Source organism: Pipistrellus kuhlii, unplaced genomic scaffold (assembly GCF_014108245.1).
Source record: "Pipistrellus kuhlii isolate mPipKuh1 unplaced genomic scaffold, mPipKuh1.p scaffold_m20_p_5, whole genome shotgun sequence".
Classification (NCBI taxonomy): domain Eukaryota; kingdom Metazoa; phylum Chordata; class Mammalia; order Chiroptera; family Vespertilionidae; genus Pipistrellus; species Pipistrellus kuhlii.
In genome coordinates this window covers 45,556,961-45,581,530 of record NW_023425551.1, presented here as the reverse complement: position 1 = coordinate 45,581,530, position 24,570 = coordinate 45,556,961, and the positions used below count along the sequence as shown (strand labels likewise).

At 36.7% G+C, this 24,570-nt stretch overlaps 1 protein-coding gene across 3 annotated transcripts in view; it reads left to right on the top strand.

Annotated features, from left to right (window-relative positions):
* ZNF292 (zinc finger protein 292) overlaps nt 1-21,283 on the top strand; it is a 72,790-nt gene extending 51,507 nt beyond the window's left edge. For 2 of the 3 annotated variants that reach the window (XM_036413364.2, XM_045573301.1), the window contains 3 exons: nt 3,029-3,165; nt 6,835-6,976; nt 11,864-21,283. In XM_036413364.2, the coding sequence (XP_036269257.1) occupies nt 3,029-3,165; nt 6,835-6,976; nt 11,864-19,009 (7,425 nt within the window). In that variant the 3' untranslated portion in view covers nt 19,010-21,283. The remainder of the gene's footprint in view (nt 1-3,028; nt 3,166-6,834; nt 6,977-11,863) is intronic. The other variant, XM_036413367.2, reaches the window with a different exon arrangement.
* Nucleotides 21,284-24,570: the final 3,287 nt, after the last annotated feature.

Here is a 24,570-nt window from a genome sequence, read left to right as displayed (position 1 = left end):
CTCTAATCTGTCACCCTTCAGGGATGTCTGACTGCCCTTTCACAATCCAGAACTGCTGGCTCTCAACCGCTCGCCTGCCTGCCTGCCTGCCTGATTGTCCCTAATTGTTCTGCCTGCCAGCCTGATTGATGCCTAGCTGCTCCCCTGCCAGCCTAGCCTGTTTGTCCCTAACTGTCCTCCCCTGCAGGCCTGGTTGCCCCCAACTGCCCTCCCATGCTGGCCCGGTCACTCCTAACTGCCCTCCCTTGCCAGCCTAGTTGCCCCTAGCTGCCCTTCACTAACAGCCTGGTTGCCCCCAACAGCACTCCCCTGCAGGCCTGATCACCCCCAACTGTCCTTTCCTGCTTTCCCAGTCACCCCTAACTTCCCTCCCTTGCCAGCCTAGTCGCCCCTAACTGCCCTCCCCTGCTGGCTTGATCACCCACAACTGCCCTCTCCTGCCGGCCATCTTGTGGCAGCCATCTTGTGTCCACATGGGGTAGCCATCTTACGTGTTAGTGATGGTCAATTTGCATATTACTTTTTCTTTTAAGATGGGATAGCAAATGTTTCAGTTGGTATAGTGTATATATGAGAATAAATATGTAGAAGCTATCTTAAATATATACAAATTTATTTTAAATTATTAAGTGTAAGCTAATGCAGGTGATATCATTAGGAAAATAAACTTATTTCCTTATATATAATGTACACATTTTACATCATTTGAACATTTAACAAGAATGGCTTAGGTTTTAGAAGATTAAAAAGAAATAATCAGAATTAAAGTAAATCAAAGTGTTAAGATGAAAGGAATTGTTGTTAAACCTGAAAATCAATAATAAAAAATCAACATCTACATTAATAAAAGAGTAAGATGCAAATTGAGTGTACCTTTGTGATACCCACCAGCCAATCAGGAGTGAGCATGCAAATTAATCCAACAGAGGTGGTCGGTTAATTTGCATATACTGGTATTCCCTGCCACTCCAGGCCTCTGGGCAGTGTGGGAAGGCAGAAAGGCAGCTCCAGGCCAGAGCAAAGGCGATGCCAGCAGCCAAGGGAAAGAAATGCCCATTCTTGCATGAATCTTCATTCATCAGGCCCCTAGTTTAACAAAAAAACAAAAAACAAAAAAAAAAGCCTCAGTCTGCTTGTGTCTGTGGAATTTTGGCAAGTGCAGAGACTTTGAAACAAGACCTGAGTTGAAATCTTGATTCTGTTACTAATTGAGCATGTACCTTTGAGCAAGTAACTTGACTTCTCTGAACCTTATCTCAAAAATGAAGTAGTTGTATCTATCAGGCAAATTACTGTGCTGACTAGCAATACTGTTTTAAAGGCTGGCATTAATAAATGAATATATCTGTTACTGTTGTTATTACCATCTTATAAAAAAAAGTAAACACACAGACACACACACACACACAACAGCTCATGGGTTGATTTCCTAACATTTGTCTGCATGTGTTTGCCAGGGTAATAGTTTAAAGTTAATACAGCTTTTAATAAAAAGATACTGTGATAAATAAAGAGAGTAGATCTTTGCTGTCAGTCAGACATACATAACTTGATTTGTGCTTTTACCACTTAACTAACCAACCATGGTAACTTGGGTAAATTACATAATTTATTTGAACCTCACATTCATTATACATAAAATATTAATATCAACCTAGTGGAAAAGTTGTGATTAAATAATATCTGATAATGCATTTAATATTTAGGTATTTGAAAATATTAATTATATAAATATATACGTGTGTATATGTATACATATATAATTTGTTCAGCCCTTTTTGTTTGTTTAAGTGGGGTAATTTTGTAAGAAAGAGACAGAGGAGCAATGGAAAGAACATTGCATCTAGGAATTCCAACACCTAGGCTTCAGTCTTAACTCTGCCATTAACTTCATACCTATTTTAAGAAATTATTATTAAACACAGACAAGAAATTGAGTTTTTTCTTGTCTTAGTGTTGTCCAGCCCAATTTAATATATAAAGTAGAACCTCTGAATCTATTCCCAGGTAACCTTTATATTCATTATCAAAGGTCAACTTCAAGATACCCTCATCTCCAGTTAGACACTTTTTCAATCCTAAATGCATTACATTTTATACACAGACACACACACACACACACACACACACACGTACACACGTATATTTAGAAGTTGAAGGGAGGAGTTAGAAGATCTAAGGAGGGTCATGGTTACTTCTATGGAACATGGGTGCTAATGGTCTGTATTTATCTTCAGTTAAGTTGTGCATGTTAGAATTAGTCTTTCTATTCTGTGGAACGTCATTGATTTGTCATTGTTTGCTGTTCGTTACATTCTTGTCTTAGAACAAATGCTTGTGGAAAATCATAGGTAAATTTTGTTTGTTTTATGTAGTAAATCATTGTAACGAGCTAGTAAATTTTAATTTTTTAAGAAGCAATAGATGTAGGTGCATAATTAAATGAAGCAAGTTGCCGTTATCTAGGTATTATACCTTTGCATGCATGACTTTTGGCAAGCTTTGAGATGGAACAATTGTATATGAAAAGAAAAATACTGGAGATTTATAGAAGATGGAGGTGAGCTTAATTTAAAAGTGTTACATCTATATAAAATGTTTTATACTTTAGTCCCTCAGGTGAATAGATACTTTTTTTATTAGTCTATATCCAGTAGACTTTTTTGTATATTTTTGCTAATTCTAATGCTTTTTAAATTATTGGATAAAAGGGTGGAAATACAAATAATCCATCTTTTCAATATCATAAATGTGATCTAATGGGTAGAGAAGGTGCTTATAATTAGCATTAATTATTTATATAAAAAATGCATGCTTGTAAAGTTCTTGAAAATAGTTGGTTTTCTGGCTTAAAGAAAGAATATTTTTGTAAACTCTAATGACAACTTATGAATTGGTAGTGGTTGAGTTAATGCGGTTTTACTGATGAAAATTATCTATAAATATTTAATGAAAATTTGCAAGTATATTACTATATGTCTTAATATAATACCATCTTATGGCCTATTTCTATATCCTTTTTCTATAGATTTCAGAAGTTGATTGCAAAGATGCACTAGAAATGATCTGTAACTTAGAATCTGAGGGTGATGAAAAAAGTGCTCTTGTTTTATGTACAGCATTTTTGTCACGTCAGCTCCAACAAGGAGAAATGTATTGTGCTTGGTGAGTTGCTTTTCTTTTGTAAAGAAAAGTTTGTTAAGTAAGAATACAAGATAGGTTGTGAAAATTCAAATAACTTAAGAGTGTATTTTTTAAAAATCTTTTTAAGTCTTATCAAGATAGAAAGCTTTTTTTAAGATATTATATGCTGTTTAAACTGATTATCAAGTAGTTCATACTATAACTTCAAAAACTTTTTGTATTAAGGATCACACAACTCCTTAATATTCCAGTAATGATCACATAATATTCATATTGATGAGAAAATTTTTAATCTTGTAAAATGAAAGAAAGGTTTATTTTGTCTAATGCCACAATAATTCCTCACATATTTATACAACCTATGATTGAATGTGTCTATTTTTTTTGCATATTACACACTTTTAACTCTATGAAACTGTTAGTCATTTATGTATGAAATATAATACATACATAAACGACAAACAGTTGTTTTTTATTTTTTTCCTATGCGACTCATTTTACATCACTGACTTCTTCAATGCACATTTCTTTATATATGGTACATTTCCAAGTGGGCAAAAGCTGTTGTTATAGTCCTTGGGAGGGGGGTGGGGAAAGATAAAGCTAACAGAAAATTTAACTTCAGTTAACTCAAAAAAACTTTTATGATCAGCTATCGTAAAATAGTGCTAAAATTGACCATATATTTGGTCAGTTAACAGCATTGGTAATCTTTATTGTTGTTTTGGTATTATGGGAATAAACAAGAAAATTTAATTTTATAAAATTCTAACATTTACAAATGTGTACCAAGTGACACATGGCATACAAATAAGTTTAGAGCAGGCAAGCTAAAAATAAATGGTTGTGTAATCAAAGATTTATAATGCATAATTATAAAGGTTTTCTAATCAGTTGAGCTTCGTTATGAAGGGAAATTATATATGCAATATAGAGAAAATTAAAAGTCAGGTAGAAAGATTCTGAAGATAATAAATAACATGTATTTATTGAAGACAAGTAGATGTTCTATATTAACAAGTATCAGTTTTATAATTTATGACTAATAAATTAATGTATTATATTGGTTTTCTAAATTTTCTAAGGTTATATATGAAAAGCGAAAGCAGTCTTATTATAAGAACTAATGTAGAAATAGGACAAAATAGAAGTTTTTGTTTAGAAACACTGTTTAAGGTAAGCAGTTGGGAATGGCTTGGGAGCCGAACAGGGAGGGCAGAGTTGGGGAGAATGAATAGCAGTATGACAGTCCAGCTGGGAGGCTATGAAGGCTTCCTTATAGATGTAGGATGTAGTGAAAGAAACATAAGGTAACAGTCTTGGGGATAGTAAAAAGCAGAGGCTGATAGGGTCAGTGATAATGATGTATTAGGTTAGAAAGGTAGTGAACTGTAAAGAATGTTAATCTTTTTTATATATTAAGTTTCAGGTTTCAGAAGTGATCAAAGTGGATAAGTCTTATGAAGAAATAGGTGAAAGTGTTAAAGACTGGAGAGACAGATTTTGAGGTCCTCAATATATAGTTTAAAATCCAGAAATGAGCAAATTACTCAAGTGGGTGGTAAAATATCAGAGTTCCTAGGAGTGGAATATGAGGAAATGCTAATAGGAAGGCCTGTCTGTATTGAGGCGAATGAAGATTTTTGTGGAAGTTAACCATGAAGGAGAGAAGAGAAATAGGATGATAGGTAAAAGGGAGAAAAATACATTGTAATTGCATTTGAATGTATTTCAAAGTTCATTTTTTAAAATTTCTATTATTTTTTCACTGCTGTGACACCAGGTAGTTAATTACTTCCAGGTTCTGTTTCATAGATTCTTAACATTTATCTAATGATAATTTATTTGAAATTTAATTGACCAATTAAATGGGTCAATTTTAAATTTAAGGTAAAAGACAAAAATTAAATGCCTTTTAAAAACCAATATACCATCAGTACAGGCCCAGTGCAAGAAATTAATGAACTTGGGGATAGGAGTCCCTCAGTCTGTGCCCTCTAGCAGTCCCAGAGCCCTTGGGGGATGTCTTACTGACGGCTTAGGCTGCGCTCTCCAGCTATGAGCCCGGCTTCTGGCTGAGTGGTGCTCTCCCTGTGGGAGCGCACTGACCACCAAGGGGCAGTTCCTTCATTGAGTATCTGCCCCCTGGTGGTCATTGCATGTCATAGTGGCCAGTCGTTCCGCCCTTTGGTCAATTAGCATAGTAGTGTTTTATTATCTACTAGAGGCCCGGTGCACAAAATTTATGTGGGGGGTGGGAGGGTTGGTTCCTCATCCCAACCTGCATCTTCTTCAATCTGGGACCCCTGGAGGGATGTCTTACTGCCCATTTAGGCCCAATCATATACGGGCAGTCGGACTTCGCTCTCACAACCCAGGACTGCTGATTCCCAACTGCTTGCCTCCCTGCCTTCCTGATTGCCCCTAACCGTTTCTGCCTGCCAGCCTGATTACCTCCTATCCACTCCCTGCCAACCTGATTGATGCCTAACTGCTCCCCTGCCTGCTTGTTTGCCCCTAACTGCCCTCCCATGCATGCCTGGTCCCTCCCAACTGCTCTCCCCTGCAGGCCTGGGTCCCCCCAAACTGCCCTCCCCTGCAGGCTTGATTGCCCCCTCCTGCCCTCCCTTGCAGGCCTGGTCCCTCACAACTGCCCTCCCCTGCTGGCCATCTTGTGGTGGCCATTTGTGTCCCTATGGGGGCAGCCATCTTTGACTTCATGGGGGCAGCTATTTTGATCTTGTGTGTTGGAGTGATGGTCAATCTGTATATTGTTCTTTTATTATATAGGATAGAGGCCTGTTGCATGGGTGGGAACCAGCTGGTTTACCCTGAAAGGTGTTCCTGATCAGGATGGGGGTTCCCTTAGGGCATGGAATGGCCTGGGCGAGGGGCCTATGTTGGTTTGCAGGCTGGCCATGTGGCGCCGCTCCCCGCCCCCCGACCCAAGTGGAGGCCCTGGTATCTGGGATTTATTTATCTTCTATAATTAAAACTTTGTAGCCTTCAGCGGAGGCCAGGGTGTGCGGAAAGCTTGGCTTCCTCTATTGCTGGGGAAACCCAAGCCTCCTGCTTGCTCTGTGGCTGCAGCCATCTGGGTTGGGTTAATTTTTATACTCACTCCTGTTTGGCTGCTAGGTGTGGCTTGTGGGTGTAGCAGACTGATGGTTAATTTGCATATTACTCTTATTAGGATTATTTGCCTATTAGGGTACACACACAAAATGTGTGTGTGGGTTGGTAGGTGGGTGGGTGGGTGGGTGGGTGGGTGGGTGGATGGATGGATGGATGGATGGATAGATAGATAGATAGATAGATAGATAGATAGATAGATAATGTACACACACATCTTGTATTTCTTACTAAAATTCAGATGTACTTCAAAGTTACCATTTACTTAAATTATTTAAAAGTCAGGTACTTTCCTGGTAAAAGGCAGTGCTTTTCTCTCTGAGATTGAAAAATAATAATAAAATGGTAAATTATATCCTGATTTTATTTAGTCTTAGAAAATTGAAGATTTTGGGTTTTTTGTTTTTTGGTTGTTTTCTTGTTTGTTTTTGCTTTTAAACTTAATTATACCTGTAGAATTCAAATATAAAATCAGTGTTAATTTCAAATATAATGACTGCACTGTCATAGTCCATGTGTATTACCTTACTGCTCCAACTTATTTTTACACATTTTTAGGGAACTCACTCTCTTTTGGAGTAAATTACAGCAGAGAGTAGAACCATCTGTACACGTGTACCTGGAAAGATGTCGTCAACTTTCTTTGTTAACCAAGACAGTATATCATATTTTCTTCCTGATTAAAGTTATTAATTCAGAGGTAAGAATAATCAAGGAGTCTTTTAATTCAAAATACATAAATTATTTTTAATAATAGTCTTACTTTGGCACCTTTTCCACTGACTTTTATTTCATTTAATGCTTTTGGATATTGTTTTTTTTTATAGTTCTTTAAAACATTTGGTTTAGAAAAACTTAAAAATGTAAACGAGAGCCAGGAATTTGCTCTTAGCCTGTAGAAAAGGAATATATTTAATATTTGTAGTTTACTGCTCTATAATTTTCACGTATAGGTATCATTCTATTTTGATAATTTTCACTGTAGAAATGTAGAGAATATAAAGAGAAAAATATGGTTGGCTTTGCCAGCCATCTGGCAGAACACACGATCTACAAAACATACTTCTACAGAACACCCAGAAGTACTTGCTAAAGTAAAACAATTTTTTTTTTTTTAATGTATAATAGCTGAGATTGCAAGGATAAGGGAGATTCCCCAGGCTCAAAATGAAGAGAAACCTGTAAAGTGGAGCAGAGACCTGATGGTGGATCTCTCCTTCCTGGTGGATATTGAGATAAGGGGTTTGAGTTTTAATATTTACATGGGGACAGAAGAGCAATATGGGGATAGGAGATAAGATCTTGGTTCTGTCAAGTTGGAGAGTTAGAGCTAAGATCTATGTCTCCCTCCCCTCCTCTGCCAACCTGTGAAGTACTAAAAATTAATTGAAAAGTAAATTAGAAAAATATTACTAACACAGATGGATGATAGAGAACAATAGGGAACCGTATGCATGACCAACTGTGCTGTGAGGTAGAGGACAAAATGTTTCCTCTAAGAAGTTATAACCATTAGTCTTGCCCCCACACAGATTTGGGGTCCAACAATAAAAAATATATATTTTTAAAATATCAATGGGAAAAATACCCTCTGGTGAGGACTAACAAAAAAACAACACATATACACAGAAAACAACTTTGTTATAAAGTTTGAAATCTTAACACCAACAAAACAATAAACTACCAAAAATTTTTTTTAATCTTTATTGTTCATATTATTACAAATGTTCCTCTTCCCCCCCCCCCCTTCATTGCTTTCCTCCACCAGGTTCCCACCCCACCCTCTGCCCTTTCCTCACCCCTCCTTGTCCTCATCCATAGGTGCACAGTTTATGTTCAGTCTCTTCCCACATCCCCCTCTCCCCTTTTCCCCAAGAATTGTCAGTTCACTCCCCTTCTGTACCTCTGATTCTATTATATTCAACAGTTAATATTGTTCATCATATTTTTTTTTTAATTTCCTTGGTTTTTAGATTCACTTGTTGATAGTTACGTATTTGTTGTTCATAATTTTTATCTTTATTTACTTTCTCTTCTGAAAAAACCCCCTTCAGCAATTCATATAATTCTGGTTTGGTGGTGATGAACTCCTTTAGCTTTTTTTTATTAGTGAAGCTCTTTATCTGGCCTTCGATTCTGAGTGATAGCTTTGCTGGATAGATTATTTTTGGCTGTAGGTTCTTACTATTCATCACCTTGAATATTTCTTGGCATTCCCGTCTGGCCTGCATGGTTTCTGTTGAGAAATCAGCTGACAAATCGTATAGGTGCTCCTTTATAGGTAACTAACTACCTGCTTTGCTCTTGCTGCTTTTAATATTTTCTCTTTGTCTTTTGCTCTTGGAATTTTAATTATGATTTGTCTTGGTGTGGTCCTCTTTGGATTCCTTTTGTTTGGAGTTCTGTGCGCTCCCTGAACTTGTAAGTCTAATTCTTTCACCAGGTGGGGGAAGTTTTCTGTCACTATTTCTTTCAGTATATTTTTGATATCTTGCTCTCTCTCATCTTCTGGGACCCCCATAATTCTGACGTTGGTTCGCTTGAAGTTGTCCCAGAGGTTTCTTACATTATCTTCAATTTTCTGGATTCTCTTGCCTTCTAGCCTCTGTGGAGGAGTGTCTTCTGGCTCTTTATGTTCCAAATCTTTGACTTGATTCTTGCGGTCTTCCATTCTGTTTTTAGGACTCTGTATAATATTTTTTATTTCAGACATTGTATTCTTTGTTTCTTGTTGATCCCTTATTATTTCTAGTTGATCCCTTTTCATATCCCCATAGGTCTCGTTTATTTTATCGGCCTTTTCTAGGAGATTCTTGAACAACCTTATAAGTGTGGTTTTGAACTCTATATCCAGTCGCTTTTTGTCCTCCATTTCTTTCGTTTGTGATCTCTTTTGTTGTCTTGGCATTTTCGCCGCTTCCCTGATGGGGCAGAGTTTCAGGGTGGAGCCTACAGGCTTGGCTTCTGTCAGCCACACCCTATGCGGTTCCTGAATCTCAGTAATCCCCAGGGTCCTTCAGTACTCGCTGCAAGCACCTCTGAGAGAAAGGTGTCTTTGATTTTCGCCTGCTACCAAACAGTGTAGGCTCTCCCCCAATGAGCACGGAACTGGGGTTCCGTTCAGTTGGAAGTGGGGTTGGAGGTGGCATTCAGAGCAGTCTGGAGCCCCTGTCTCCTTCCCGCCAGGGCAATCCCGCGGCACAGCCAACCGTCCCTTCTCTGCACGCAATGTGTGCGCCTCCGGGACCTCCTTTCGCGCTACCCCGGGGTTCCGCTTTACAGCCCAGCTCCCTCTGTTTGAGCCTGGGTCCCCAGGATCTGGCCTAGAACTGGGGTTCAGAGGAGTCGGAACTGGGGCCCAGCACAGTCCGGAGCCTTTGTCTCCTTCCTGCCAGGGCAATCTGGCAGCAGAGTCAACAGTTCGTCCTCTGTGCACAATGTGCGCACCTCTGAGACTGCCTCTCCGCCGTGTCTCTGTACCTTAGGCTTTTACAGCTCCTCCGCTCTTCCGTCTGGTTTTTTCCTTGCTTCTCGTTGTAGAATTTCCAGTTAGTTGACTTTCCTGTAATTCTGGGTAATGTCCATTTTATATTTTAGTTGTATTTTATTGAAATTGTTGTGTGTGGCTGCGGCTAGGTGTTTACCTGTCAGCCATCTTGGATTCTCTCTTGTAAGTTCAAACTACCAAAATTTTTATTCTGCATATTCAACTTTGTGTGTAACTAAAAATTAACTTTATAAGTAATATTCATATCATAAACTGATTATATAAGAAGTGTTTTTTAAGTTGAATTTGAAATCAGTTTCCCATAAGTACCTGTAATTAAATAATACGTCCATAAAAATGTACTTAATAACCGCATTTGATAAAAGTAATGATAGCACCAGCTTAATTATGACTTATATTACAGAAAGCTAAGTGATACCAATTCAAAGGAGGAATAGAGACAAATGGCTCTTCCTGGCACTGGTATAACAGCAGGCAAGCTTCTAAAGCAAAATGCAAGGTTTTATATTTGTAATCCCATTCTTTTCTGTTCCTTTCCTCTGGCTGGCAAGTCTTCTTCTCTCAAAGCTACCCAAGGCTTACATGCTGATATCAGTTCCCCACGTACAGCCCTGTAATCCTTCCCTAGCCTTCCACAGCATTATGTCTTATTCTGCTTCAAAATTCTTAAATGGTTATCTATGTATTTTAAAATTAAAAATAATTAAGCATGGAATACAAAAGGGCTTTCACAATCTAACCTATGTGTCATCTCATCTAGCTTCATCTTTTTACCACTCCCTCTACCCAAATAGCCTACAATTTCAGACAAACTGACCTCATCTTTCTCCTCCCCCCCATCCTATATGGTAACATAGGAGTGGCCTAATTGTCTTCTATTATGAGTAGCCCCTAAGGTAAAGATTATGCAAAAATTTTTACTGTAAAAGTTTTATGGCTCAAATCTATCTCAAAATAGTATAAAATAATGATTCAATTTTATGTGAAAGCCAGAGATAGCCATATGGTTCCACCTCTTTCCCAATTGTCCTTTCTTCACTGTCACTTATAAAAATGGGTTTTATGTTCTTGTTTTGTCCGTTTTTTTCCCCTTGGTTTTCTTCTTCATCTTTGTGCCCTTCCTTTTCTTGAAATTAAGTCCAATTCAGTATACCAGCCTCCTTCACTCACTCTTATTTTTGTCTCACAAATCTAAGCTTTTGTTTATTTAATTTTCTTTTTAATCTGTGAAAATACAGACCCTGTCAGCTATTTTGACTTCTTTTCTTTCTTGCCTTTTTATCTGTTACAACACATATTTCGTTCTCATAAATGTGGCCAAATATATTGGCTGGCATGCCTATATATATATATATATATATATATATATATATATATATATATATATATTCCCTTTTAAACCCATTTTATCTTCATGTATCTTTCAAATGACTCTTACATTCATTACTGCTATATTAATATATAAAAGCCTAAGCAATCGTCTGAACATCCAAATGGTAGCTTTGATACACAATGACCACCAGGAGGCAGACACTCAATGCAGGAGCTGCAGAGCTGCATTGACTTGGCAGCTGTGGTTCTTGGGTGATACACCCTGGAACCAGAGAGGAGGGAGCCCAGTTCCAGGGTGCATCACCTAAGAACTGCCCTTCGCCATCTGGGACCCCTCAGGGTAGGGGTGTCGAACTCAATCAGAGAAGGGGCCAAAATCTAAAATCCAGCCTAAATTGCGGACCGAATGGTTTACTGAACAGTCATAAACTGTCATTGTGATGGAAACGCAGCGGAGTGCAGTGATGACAGCGCGGTGCGGGACGGATTTGGCCCGCGGGCCTTGTGTTTGACACGTGTGTTCTAGACTGTCAATGCTTATGCTTCTGCTGTTTTGTGCAGTTCATTTTACACACACACACCATTACCAATCCAGGCTATGGTGCAGTGCTTTATAAGGAGCTTCTTTTTATGCACTCGCTATTGTAAAATTTGAGGAAAGCAAACCTTGATTTTAAATTACTAAATTCACAAATCTGTGTTGATTAGTGTAGATTAAGTTAATATTTCCTATTTGTTTTTTCACAGACTGAAGGTGCTGGACTTGCTACCTGTATAGAACTATGTGTAAAAGCTCTTCGCTTGGAATCTACAGAAAATACTGAAGTGAAAATATCTATTTGCAAGACCATTTCTTGTTTGTTGCCTGATGATCTGGAAGTTAAACGTGCTTGTCAACTGAGCGAATTTCTTATTGAGCCTACAGTAGATGCATATTATGCTGTGGAAATGTTATATAACCAGCCAGACCAGAAATATGATGAAGAGAATCTTCCAATACCAAATTCTCTACGCTGTGAGCTCTTACTTGTATTAAAAACTCAGTGGCCCTTTGATCCAGAATTCTGGGACTGGAAAACCTTAAAACGACAATGTCTTGCATTAATGGGGGAAGAAGCATCCATTGTGTCTTCAATTGATGAACTAAATGACAGTGAAGTTTATGAGAAAGTAGGCGACTACCAGGAAGAGACAAAAGAAACTTCTGTGAATGGACTTACTGGTGGAGTTGGTGCTAATTCTGGCCTTCTTTGTGATGAAAAGCAGAAGAAGAAAGAGATAAAGCAATTGAGAGAGAGAGGGTTTATATCTGCTAGGTTTCGGAATTGGCAAGCCTACATGCAGTATTGTGTGCTATGTGACAAAGAATTTCTTGGTCATAGAATAGTACGACATGCTCAAAAACATTACAAAGATGGGATTTACAGTTGTCCTATCTGTGCAAAGAACTTTAATTCTAAAGAAACTTTTGTCCCTCATGTCACATTGCATGTTAAACAATCTAGTAAAGAGAGACTAGCAGCTATGAAACCATTAAGAAGATTGGGAAGGCCGCCTAAAATCACAACTACCAATGATAATCAGAAGATTAATGCTGTGACCAAGCAGGAACAGCGGCCTATAAAAAAGAATAGTCTTTATTCAACAGACTTTATAGTATTTAATGACAATGATGGCTCAGATGATGAAAATGATGACAAAGACAAGTCTTATGAGCCAGAAGTCATCCCAGTCCAGAAACCAGTACCTGTCAATGAATTTAATTGCCCTGTAACTTTTTGTAAAAAGGGCTTTAAGTACTTTAAAAATCTAATTGCTCATGTAAAGGGGCATAAGGATAATGAAGATGCCAAGCGCTTTCTTGAAATGCAAAGCAAAAAAGTTATTTGCCAGTACTGTAGACGTCATTTTGTAAGTGTTACTCATCTCAATGATCACTTACAAATGCACTGTGGCAGTAAACCATATATCTGTATACAGATGAAATGTAAGGCTGGTTTTAATAGTTATGCAGAGCTCTTAACCCACCGAAAGGAACATCAAGTTTTTAGAGCGAAGTGTATGTTTCCTAAATGTGGCAGAATTTTTTCAGAAGCTTATTTACTCTACGATCATGAAGCACAGCACTATAATACCTATACTTGTAAGTTCACAGGTTGTGGTAAAGTATATCGTTCTCAGAGTGAGCTAGAAAAGCATCTGGATGATCATAGCACTCCTCAAAAAGCACTGCCTTCAGAAGACCAACTTAATTCTTCTGGAGCTTCTGTCCAGCTTTCCAAAATGAATCAGAACCCAGAAGGGACCACTGAGAAAGAAATTTCTATGCTTCCTTCACAAGATAACGTTGAAAGTACATTATCAACAGATAGAAGTGATGCTTGGGATAAAAGCAGTGCAGAATCAGCTGTGGCCAAACAAGACCATGTTTCTGCTTGTGAGCTCAGGCAAGCTGATGAACCATTGTCAAATGGTTTGGAAAATCCTGCTACTACTCCTCTGCTACAGGCCAGTGAAGTGGCTGTGTCCATTAAGGTGTCCCTCAATCAGGGAATTGAAGATAACTTTGGAAAGCATGAAAACTCAACTGTGGAAGATACTGGAGAATCACTGGTCACAAACATACATACAGTAGTTGAAGATACTTGTAATGATTTGTGTCATCCAAGTTTCCAGGAGAGAAAAGAGCAGGATTGCTTTAATGAAGCCCAGATTACTCAGAATTCTTTGGTAAATGCAGAAACGCTCAAAATAGGTGACCTTACCCCACAAAACATAGAAAGACAAGTGAACAACTTGATGGCCTTTTCTGTGCAAAATCAGACAGGATTTCAAAACAGTTTGCCAACATCCAAGTTTGAATGTGGAGATAATGTTAAAACATCAGCCAATCTTTATAATTTACCCCTTAAGACATTAGAAAGTATCACATTTGTTCCACCACAGCCCAATCTAAGTAGTTCTTTAGGAACTCCATCAGTGCCTCCAAAAGCACCAGTTCAGAAGTTCAGTTGCCAGGTTGAGGGATGTACTCGAACCTATAATTCTTCACAGAGTATTGGGAAGCACATGAAGACAGCACACCCTGACCAGTATGCAGCATTTAAAATGCAGTGCAAAAGTAAAAAAGGCCAGAAATCTAACAACTTAAATGTACCAAATAATGGAAAGTTTGTTTATTTTTTGCCATCACAGGTCAGCAGCTCTAACAATGCATTTTTTACACCACAAACCAAAGCCAATGAAAATTCTACTTGTTCAGATCAGTTGCAGCACGTCTCATCTTCCATTTTTCCAGCTCAGTTGGCCAGTGTATCAACTCCATTGTTACCCTCAGTAGAAAGTGTCATAAATCCAAATTTACCTTCTCAGGATAAAAATGAACAGGGTGGTAGTATGATATGTTCCCAAATGGAAAATTTGTCTAATACTACCTTACCAGCACAAGTGGAAGAGATAACCAAAACAGTTTTGCCTTTGAATATTGACAGTGGCTCAGATCCTTTCCTTCCTTTACCTGCAGAAAATAGTTCAATGTCTCTCTTCCCTTCACCAGCAGATAGTGGAACTAATTCTGTTTTTTCCCAACTGGAAAACAATACAAGTCATTTTTCCTCACAGATTGAAGGAAACACTAATTCCTCCTTTCTAAAAGGAGGTAATGTTGAAAATGCAGTTTTTCCCTCACAAGTAAATGTTGCAAATGACTTCAACAGCACCAGTATGCAACAGTCTGCTCCTGAGAAAGTTAAGAAAGACCGTGGGCGAGGCCCAAATGGGAAGGAAAGAAAACCCAAGCACAACAAAAGGGCTAAGTGGCCTGCAATTATCAGAGATGGGAAATTTATCTGTAGCAGGTGTTATAGGGCTTTTACCAATCCCAGATCGCTTGGTGGACACTTGTCTAAGCGATCTTATTGTAAACCTCTGGATGGAGCAGAAATTGCTCAAGAACTTTTACAGAGTAATGGACAGCCTTCTCTTCTTGCCAGCATGATTCTCTCCACAAACGCAATAAATTTGCAGCAGCCACAACAGTCTACCTTCAATCCAGAAACATGTTTTAAAGATCCATCATTCCTACAACTACTTGCTGCTGAAAATCGCTCTTCAACATTTTTACCAAATACATTTCCTAGGACTGGTGTGACTAACTTTAATACAAGTGTTAGCCAAGAAGGAAGTGAAATTATCAAACAGGCTTTGGAAACTGCTGGGATTCCCAGTACATTTGAGGGTGCTGAAATGCTTTCTCAAGCTCCAACAGGTTGTGTCTCAGATGCAGCACAAGTAAATGCTACAGTGATACCAAATCCAGCAGTGCCACCAACCGTGTTGCAGACTGTGTGCCACCCAAACTCGCTGCTGACAAGCCAGAATAGGACACCAAACTCCAAAACTCCCTCCATTGAGGAATGCACTAGTTTGCCCATTTTTCCAACAAATGACTTACTACTGAAGACTGTTGAAAATGGTTTGTGCTCTAGTACATTCCCTAATTCTAGTGGGCCATCACAAAATTTTACCAGTAACAATTCACGTGTTTCAGTTATAAGTGGTCCTCAGAACACAAGGTCCAATCATTTAAATAAAAAGGGAAATAGTGCTTCTAAGAGAAGAAAGAAAGTTACTCCTTCACTAATTGCTCCTAATGCTTCCCAAAACTTGATAACTAGTGACTTAACAGCAATGGGACTTATAGCAAAGAGTATAGAGATACCAGCTAACCTTCATTCAAATGTAATTCCAAATTGTGAACCTCAGACTTTGGTGGAAAATCTAACACAGAAATTAAGTAATGTGGATAATCAATTATTTCTGACTGATGTGAAAGAAAACTTTAAAACCAATCTTGAGTCTCATTCAGTGTTAGCCCCTTTACCATTAAAAACTGAAAATGGTGATTCTCAAATGATGGCTTTGAATTCATGTACAACTTCAATAAGTTCTGATTTGCAGATTACTGAAGATAATGTTATACAAAACTTTGAAAAGACTCTTGAAATTATTAAAAGTGCTATGAATTCTCAAATACTTGAGGTAAAAAGTGGATCTCAGGGTGTTGGTGAAACATCACAGAATGCTCAAATAAATTATAACATTCAACTTCCTTCAGTAAACACTGTACAAAATAACAAATTACCTGACTCTTCTCAGTTTTCCTCCTTCGTAGGTGCTGTGCCGACAAAAAGTAACATTCCTCAGTCTGAAGTATTCCATAAGGAGGATCAAATACAGGAAATTTTAGAAGGCTTACAGAAATTAAAATTAGAAAATGACCTATCCACTACAGCATCCCAATGTGTACTAACAAATACATCAGTGACACTGACTCCTGTTCCTGTTAAAGCAATTCCAAATGTTACAGTTGTTCAGCCAGTTTCTGAAATGATAAATATTCAGCTTATTGACAAAGTTAATAAACCCTTTGTGTGTCAAAACCAAGGCTGTAATTACAGTGCTATGACAAAGGATGCATTATTTAAGCACTATGGTAAAATTCATCAGTACACTCCAGAGATGATACTTGAAATTAAGAAGAATCAGTTGAAATTTGCTCCATTTAAATGTGTAGTACCTACCTGCACAAAAACATTTACAAGAAATTCTAACCTCCGAGCGCACTGTCAGTTGGTACATCATTTTACAACAGAGGAAATGGTAAAGTTAAAAATAAAAAGACCTTATGGGAGAAAATCTCAGAATGAAAGTTTGTCAGTTTCACGAATAACACAAGTAAAAAGACAGCTAGCTATGATAGAGGAAAATAAAAGGGAATTTCAGTCTGCTATGGAATTGGGAGCAATGAAGGAAAATGCCTTCAGTAATACAGCAGTGATTCCAGAAAATGAACTTCTAGAAAAAAAAAGTTCTGAGAAAACAGAAAGTTCTCCACAAGTGAGCACAGTTATTTCAGAACAGTGTAATACAAATTCTCTCCCAAACATACAAACCAAAGGACGGAAAATCAGGAGACATAAAAAAGAAAAGGAGGAGAAGAAACGCAAGAAGCCAGTGTCCCAATCCCTTGAGTGTCCAGCAAGCTACAGTCCTTATAGACCTTACCGATGTGTTCATCAGGGTTGCTTTGCTGCCTTTACAATACAGCAAAACTTAATTCTGCATTACCAGGCTGTACACAAATCAGATCTACCTGCATTTTCTGCAGAGGTTGAAGAGGAAAGCGAGACTGGTAAAGAAAGTGAAGAAATTGAAACTAAACAAACGGTGAAAGAATTTCGATGTCAGGTGAGTGACTGTTCTAGAATTTTCCAAGCTATTACTGGTTTAATACAACACTATATGAAACTTCATGAAATGACTCCTGAGGAAATTGAAAGTATGACTGCTTCCGTGGATGTTGGGAAATTTCCGTGTGACCAGTTAGAGTGTAAATCTTCCTTTACCACATATTTGAACTATGTCATTCATCTTGAGGCAGACCATGGGATTGGGATAAGGGGGAATAAAACTGAAGAAGATGGCATATACAAGTGTGATTGTGAGGGCTGTGACCGTATATATGCAACTCGGTCTAATCTCCTTCGACACATTTTTAATAAGCATAATGATAAACATAAAGCTCATTTGATTCGGCCAAGAAGGTTAACATCTGGTCAGGAAAATATATCAAGCAAAGCAAACCAAGACAAGACAAAGTCTAAATATCGGGGAACAAAATACAGATCTGGAAAGGAAGGAACCAAAATACCTAAGATCAAACGAAGGAAAAAAAATAATTTAGAAAACAAGAATACAAAGATTGTACAGATTGAAGAAAATAAGCCTTATTCTCTGAAACGTGGAAAGCATGTATATTCTATAAAGGCAAGAAATGATGCCTTATCTGAATGTACAAGCAAATTTGTAACCCAATATCCATGTATGATAAAGGGGTGTACATCAGTTGTTACAAGTGAAAGCAATATAATTCGACATTATAAATGTCATAAATTATCTAAAGCTTTTACATCACAGCACCGCAATCTTCTTATTGTCTTCAAACAGTGTTGCAATTCACAATTAAAGGAAACTTCTCAGCAAGAAGTTGATAAGAATGATGTGAAAGAATCTGATACATGTGTATCAGAGAGCAGCGATAATAATGCAAGAACAACTACAGTTCCACAGAAGGAAGTTGAAAAAAATGAAAAAGATGAAATGGATGAACTAACAGAATTATTTATTACAAAATTAATAAATGAAGATAACACAAATGTGGAGACACAAGCTCATACCTCTTCAAACGTAAATAATGATTTTCAGGAAAATAAACCCTGCCAACAAGAAAAACAAAAAGGAAGTAATTTGAAGAGAGGTAATAAAGAAAAAAATGTCTCCCAAAATAAAAAGAGGAAAGTTGAAAAGGCTGACCCAGCACCAGCAGTTGAGTTAAGTAATATGCATAAAGAAGAAGAAACTGCTGTTGCAATTCAAACCACTGAGGAGCATCCTGCATCTTTTGACTGGAGCTCATTTAAACCGATGGGATTTGAAGTATCATTTCTGAAGTTTCTTGAGGAGTCTGCAGTGAAACAGAAGAAAAATACTGACAAAGAGCATTCAAATAGTGGAAATAAAAAAGGATCCCATTCAAATTCAAGAAAAAATATTGACAAGACTGCTGTGAATAGTGGAAATCATATATGTTCTCATAAAGAAAGTGAAACCTTTGTACAGTTTGCCAATCCATCACAGCTTCAGTGCAGTAATAATGTAAAAATTGTTTTAGACAAGACTCTGAAAGACTGCACCGAGCTTGTCTTAAAGCAACTTCAGGAAATGAAACCTACTGTCAGTCTGAAAAAACTTGAAGTACATTCAAATGATCGATCTGTGTCTGTTCTGAAAGAAATCAGTATGGGCAAAGCCACAGGGAGAGGACAGTACTGATAACTAATGTGCTATAAATATGTCACTTAGAATTTTATTTTAAACAGCCATCAAGCATGCTAGAATTGTAAAACTTTTTCATTAATTTTTGTTGTTATTAACATGAATTAACCTGGCCAAAAAATGGAGGGGAGAAAAAAAAAACACACACATGACATTTGTCATGTAAAACTTTATCCCTATGGGACTTGAAGAACAGAATCAAAACTTAAGTTATTGTAAATATTGAGCTAAAACTCAAATTTCTATCAACCAATTGTCCTTTTCATGAATTATCTGTGAGAATGATTTGTTTCACCAATCACTGTTCATGTATAACTTTGTTTGTAGATATCTTTTTTTGTATATATTTATTATTGTAAATCATTTGCTGCCACCAGCAGTATGTAAGTCTAAACTATTAAATGACACATTTATATTTGGAATTTTAATTTTTAACTAAGCAAGTTTTTAAAACTTCTTTTATTGTTTTAAATTAAGAATTTTTAAAACTAAAACTAGACACTCTGCCATAGTTAGTTAATTTTTACATAAAGCATTTATTTACAAGATCTCAAAATCATTTTCACAAAGCAGGCACATTATATCAACACCTTGCTCTGCTTTGTAAATTGGCCATCCAGGATTTTGTGGTGGTATTTATGTGAAATTAAAGCAGATTCTTTAGCAGTTTCCTATAGCTACAGTCCCCCTACTCCCTGTGCTTCTAATTGGATAGAGATAATATGATTCCATGATAAATAATGGAAATGTGAATAAAGAATTTACATCAAAGATTTTAAACATTTGGTATTATAACAAAAAAATCCTTTGTGAATGTGATAGAAACTAGTAGTGTGGAGCAGTGTAAATATTTGAGGTGGTGATTTGTGAAGTAGCCCAGTATTGCCTTAAATAAAATCACATTTCATTTCTTGCTTTATACATGTGATCTTATAAAGGGTTCTCTCCCCCCCTCCCCCCCATTTTCTGAGATTTATAGATTGGTGTATAGCTTTAAACTGTATAAACTTTTGTGGGAAATTTTTTTAAACATTTTTATAAATCTTAAAATTAGTATCATCAAAGTGAGCCCATCTTGTGTTTATAAAATGCAAGAGTCCTTTGAAACACTTTCTATAAGGAAGTTGGATGTTTCGGTTTTACTGTTTATAGATGTTAGACTGTACAGATTTGTCTGTATTTCCCACCATATCTAATGATACTTTTTTCATTAGATTGGTCCTCCAGAGCAGTATTAGTTATTATTATTGATTATTTTGGTTATTTAGTATGTAGTTAGCTCTTATAGTTCGGCTTTATTTACCATATTTATACTGTGGATTTACAGCTAGAGTTAGAGGTTAATTTCAGGAGAGTTTAGTTGAAGTCCAACTAAAGTCGGCACAGGAAACAAAAGAAAAACATCCTTTCAGATTGATTTTTGTTTCTGTTTGCCATAAATAGTAGCATTGATTTTTGACTTTGTGTGTGTTATAAACCAGTTCCATTCACAATATTATTAGCCTGAGATATCAATAAGATTGTGATGATATGAAAATATGTATATTCCCTGTGCAACATCAGATTTGCAGGAAAATGAAGCACTTAACATGAACTGAAATTGCTGGTACTCTGAATAAATGAACAAGTATTATAGTTTTATTTTTAGGGCCTTATGGGTTATATTGAATAGTTGGTTTCACCTCCTTAAGGTTTATTACCAATATCCATAAAACTTGACACATTAAAATCCCTACCCTTTGGTAAGTCCACTGTTATTTATTAAAATAAAAGTTCTTGTGGGTGTTTAAGACATGTTTTCTTTCCTATATTAACAATAACTGAGTTAATATTAAATTTTTGTTAACAACTTATGTTTTCGTACAATTTTCTTCAAAGTTGATCTAGTTTTTAAAGATAGGCATTTGGCAAAATTTCCCTATATTGTGCAGAGGCAAGTAGGTTTATTTCTGATTAATTTAGTGATGAGCCACTGTTAAGTGAAAATGTGAATGTATTGGGGTTTTTCTTTTGCTCATTAACTTAAGAACATTGACCACTAGACATTTCTGTAATGGTTCTCGTATATGTTAGAAGAGTTTGACAGCATTGAGTTAAATTTTTTATATTGCAGGTTCTGTATGCTCAAAGTTATATGGAAGAGTGGGCTTTTTAGCATGGAACAGAAATAATCAAATTATGGTATAAAATAAATATGAATTTATAGAATAGCATGTTGGTAAAATTTGATATGGAATGTAATGCCTAAGTATTAAAAAAAAGAATCATAAAGAATATATTTTCATGGTATACTTTTCCTCAGTCATTTGTCTTGAGATATATTTTTCCTGCAGCCTCAATTTGCCTAAGACTTCATATTGTAAAATTATTTTGGGTTATTTTTTCTCTTCTAACCCCAAAGAATTTGAATATTACAGATCAGAACATGTTATTTATTTAAAATACATTGTTGTGTTAAGTGGAATGTAGCAAACAGTTTGGGAAATTTTCAGCTATGTTAAATTCAGCATAGTTAAATTATTTTAAAGGGCTAGACAGAGGTAGAGTTTTAACAAGATAGATTTTAATTATTAAGCTAGCAAATATAGTTGCTATAGCTATTAAAATAAAAGTATATAAATACTACAGCTAGAGACATCAAAGGAAGAATGCTCTTATTTTGTAAGGGGGAAGAAGATTGGCAATTATGAAAGTCATAGATGAGTCTTGAAAGATGAATACGTAGACATTAGATGGTAAGGGGGGAAGGACTTCTAGGCATGGAGGTATAAAGGGGCATAGTGCATTTGCAGTATTGTAAGTGGTCCATGCAGAAAGGAAGTAGGAGAAATTAAAGAGGCAGATGGGTGAGATCATAAAGGTTCTTGTATGCCATATTGATCTTTATCTTGTTTTTTTGCTAGATTGTTTAAGTAGTTACTTAATGCATTTAAGTTGAACAATTTGATCAGGTACCAATTTTATAAAGATAATTGGCACTATAGAGAGAATACATTGGGTAAGTTGGAGATTAAAAGCTGGTTTGGCTCAGTGGATAGAGCATCAGCCTATGGACTGAAGGGTCTTGGGTTTGATTCTAGTCAAGGGCACATACCCAGGTTGTGGGCTCAATCCTCAGTAGGGGGCGTGCAGGAGGCAGCCAATCAATAATTCTCATCATTGATGTTTCTATCCCATTCCTTCCTCCCTGAAGTCAGTATAAAATATATTTTAAAAAATATAATAAAAATCAATGGAAAAAATATCCTCAAGTCAGGATTAACAATAACAAAACAAAAAAAGCAGGGAGGCTTGAAATAGTCCAGGCGAAAAATGATGGGAGCCAGCTATAAAAGAATAATGGAGGTGAGAAACTACCGTGTTTCCCCGAAAATAAGACGTCCTCCAAAAATAAGACCTACTTACAGGTTTCCTTCTGAGTGAAATATAAGGCATCCCCCGAAAATAAGCCCCCCCACACACACACAGGGTAAACATGAGAGATTTGGTCCACTGATTCTGAAAGAAATGGAGTCAAGAAATTTCACCAAGAAATTCAGGAATTGGATTGTTATGATGATATTCCAGAAGATGATGATGACATGATTGTCATTGAATAAATAAGTAAATTCTTAAAACTGTAGGATCCACAGTTTATTTGGTTTGTGTTGACAACTACCATACTACTGTACCGTATACAGATAATAAATTTCCTTTATTTTCATTTAACAATGTGTACCATATTCTTCATGGAAAAATAAGACATCCCCTGAAAATAAGACCTAGCGCATCTTTGGGAGCAAAAATTAATATAAGACACTGTCTTATTTTTGGGGAAACAGGGTAATGGATGAGAGATGTTAAAATGTAGAGCAGTAAAGTAGCCTTTTTCAAAATGTTTATTGTAGTTTGATACCAGAGGGTTGGAAGGTTAGGTCTATTCAATGTTTTTTAATATTGAGTTATTTATCACTAAATTAGTGTAATAAGGAACACACTGGAGAAATGATCTGAAGTGGTATTTATTTAGCCAGGACTGATCATCAGCAGGTGCGCATCATACTAATGGTTGTTATTATTCTGACAGATGAATTTATCCATTCTAGTTGATTGAATGTATTGTATTAATGTTTTGAATATCATCCTGCATTTAAGTATTTATTGAATGCCAACTAAATGCACTTTTATTAAAATCTAATCTTATTACTCAAAGTCCCTAACAATTTCTCTGAATACTTAGGTACCTATCATTTTCCTGATGTTTCCATCTCTCTGAACACACCCTAAGCATCTTCCCCTCTCAAGGCCTTTACTGATATCGTCTCATCTGTCTGGAATGCTTATTCCTGTATTGTATGGCTGACTCATCCATGAATTCTCATCAGAATAATAAGTGTCACATGTCCATTCTCTGTGTTTTTAATTTTTATATTTACTGTGCCTCACAAATCATTTATTTTTCCAGTGGTCTTACTCAGGGTACTCTTGTTTCAATAATCTGCTTAGATATTGTATTCAAAACCTCTTACATCTTGGATTCAACATTCCCTTTCTCCAAACACAATTTTTTTCCAGTTCACCTCAAATTAGCTCCACTAAAAAATTCTACCATATCATAATTAATCCTACCACCACTACTTTCTTACTGTTGGTCAGTTCACTTGGGTAATTGGCTTAATCATCTTAGAAACTAGATCCCACTATTAAACACACTTCCTTGTAAATATCCTGAGACCATGCCGCGCTCTGTCATGATCTAGAAAGGTCTCAGAACCTTTTGTCTACTTCTAAGCAGATGAATGGGAGAAAATTATTACACCAGGAAGGTTTATCTAAAATCTGCCTGACAGGTTTTTTATGGTTTTATTGTAACTTCCACAAACTTCAATGATTTATATATGCTTTCACTCAGTATACCCACTCCCCTCAGCTGAACATCTTTTAACCACCATTTTTGCCACCAAATTAACAAACCCATCTATATCTGCACTCTTATACTTACTAAAAACCAACCTTCCCCTTGTAATCTGGATTCCATCCTCCATCACTTCCTAAACTTTTAATTACTCATCAACCTTCCTTGATTAAATCATAACAGATTATAAATATATCAGTAGCTACTGTTCTTTCAAGAAGTGGCTGTCGTTTATTTGGTTCCCACCATAGCTAAGTTGCCTACTCAGACACCCATTTCTTCTCTTCAGGTTTACTCCTACTTTATATGCCCCTGCAGTTCCGAAGTTGCTCTCATCAGGGTCACCATTCTCTTCCATGATGCCATATCTATTGGGTTTCTTTTTCTGCTCTCAATAACTGCCTGAGGAGCATTCAGTAGTTTTGATGACTTCCCTTTGAAATATTCTCTTAGTTTTCTTGACATTTTTCTCTTGGTTTTCCTTCTTACCCTTTCTGGCTGCCCCATCACTGACTCCATCCCTAGTTCCTCTACCAGTACCTGACCTTTGGCTCATTGTGTGTGTGTGTGTGTACTCTCCCTCTGGTTGATTTAGTCATTTTTATGGAGTTTAGTGTTACTAATATATCTGCTGCCCAGATTTGTACTTCTAAGACCAAACTTT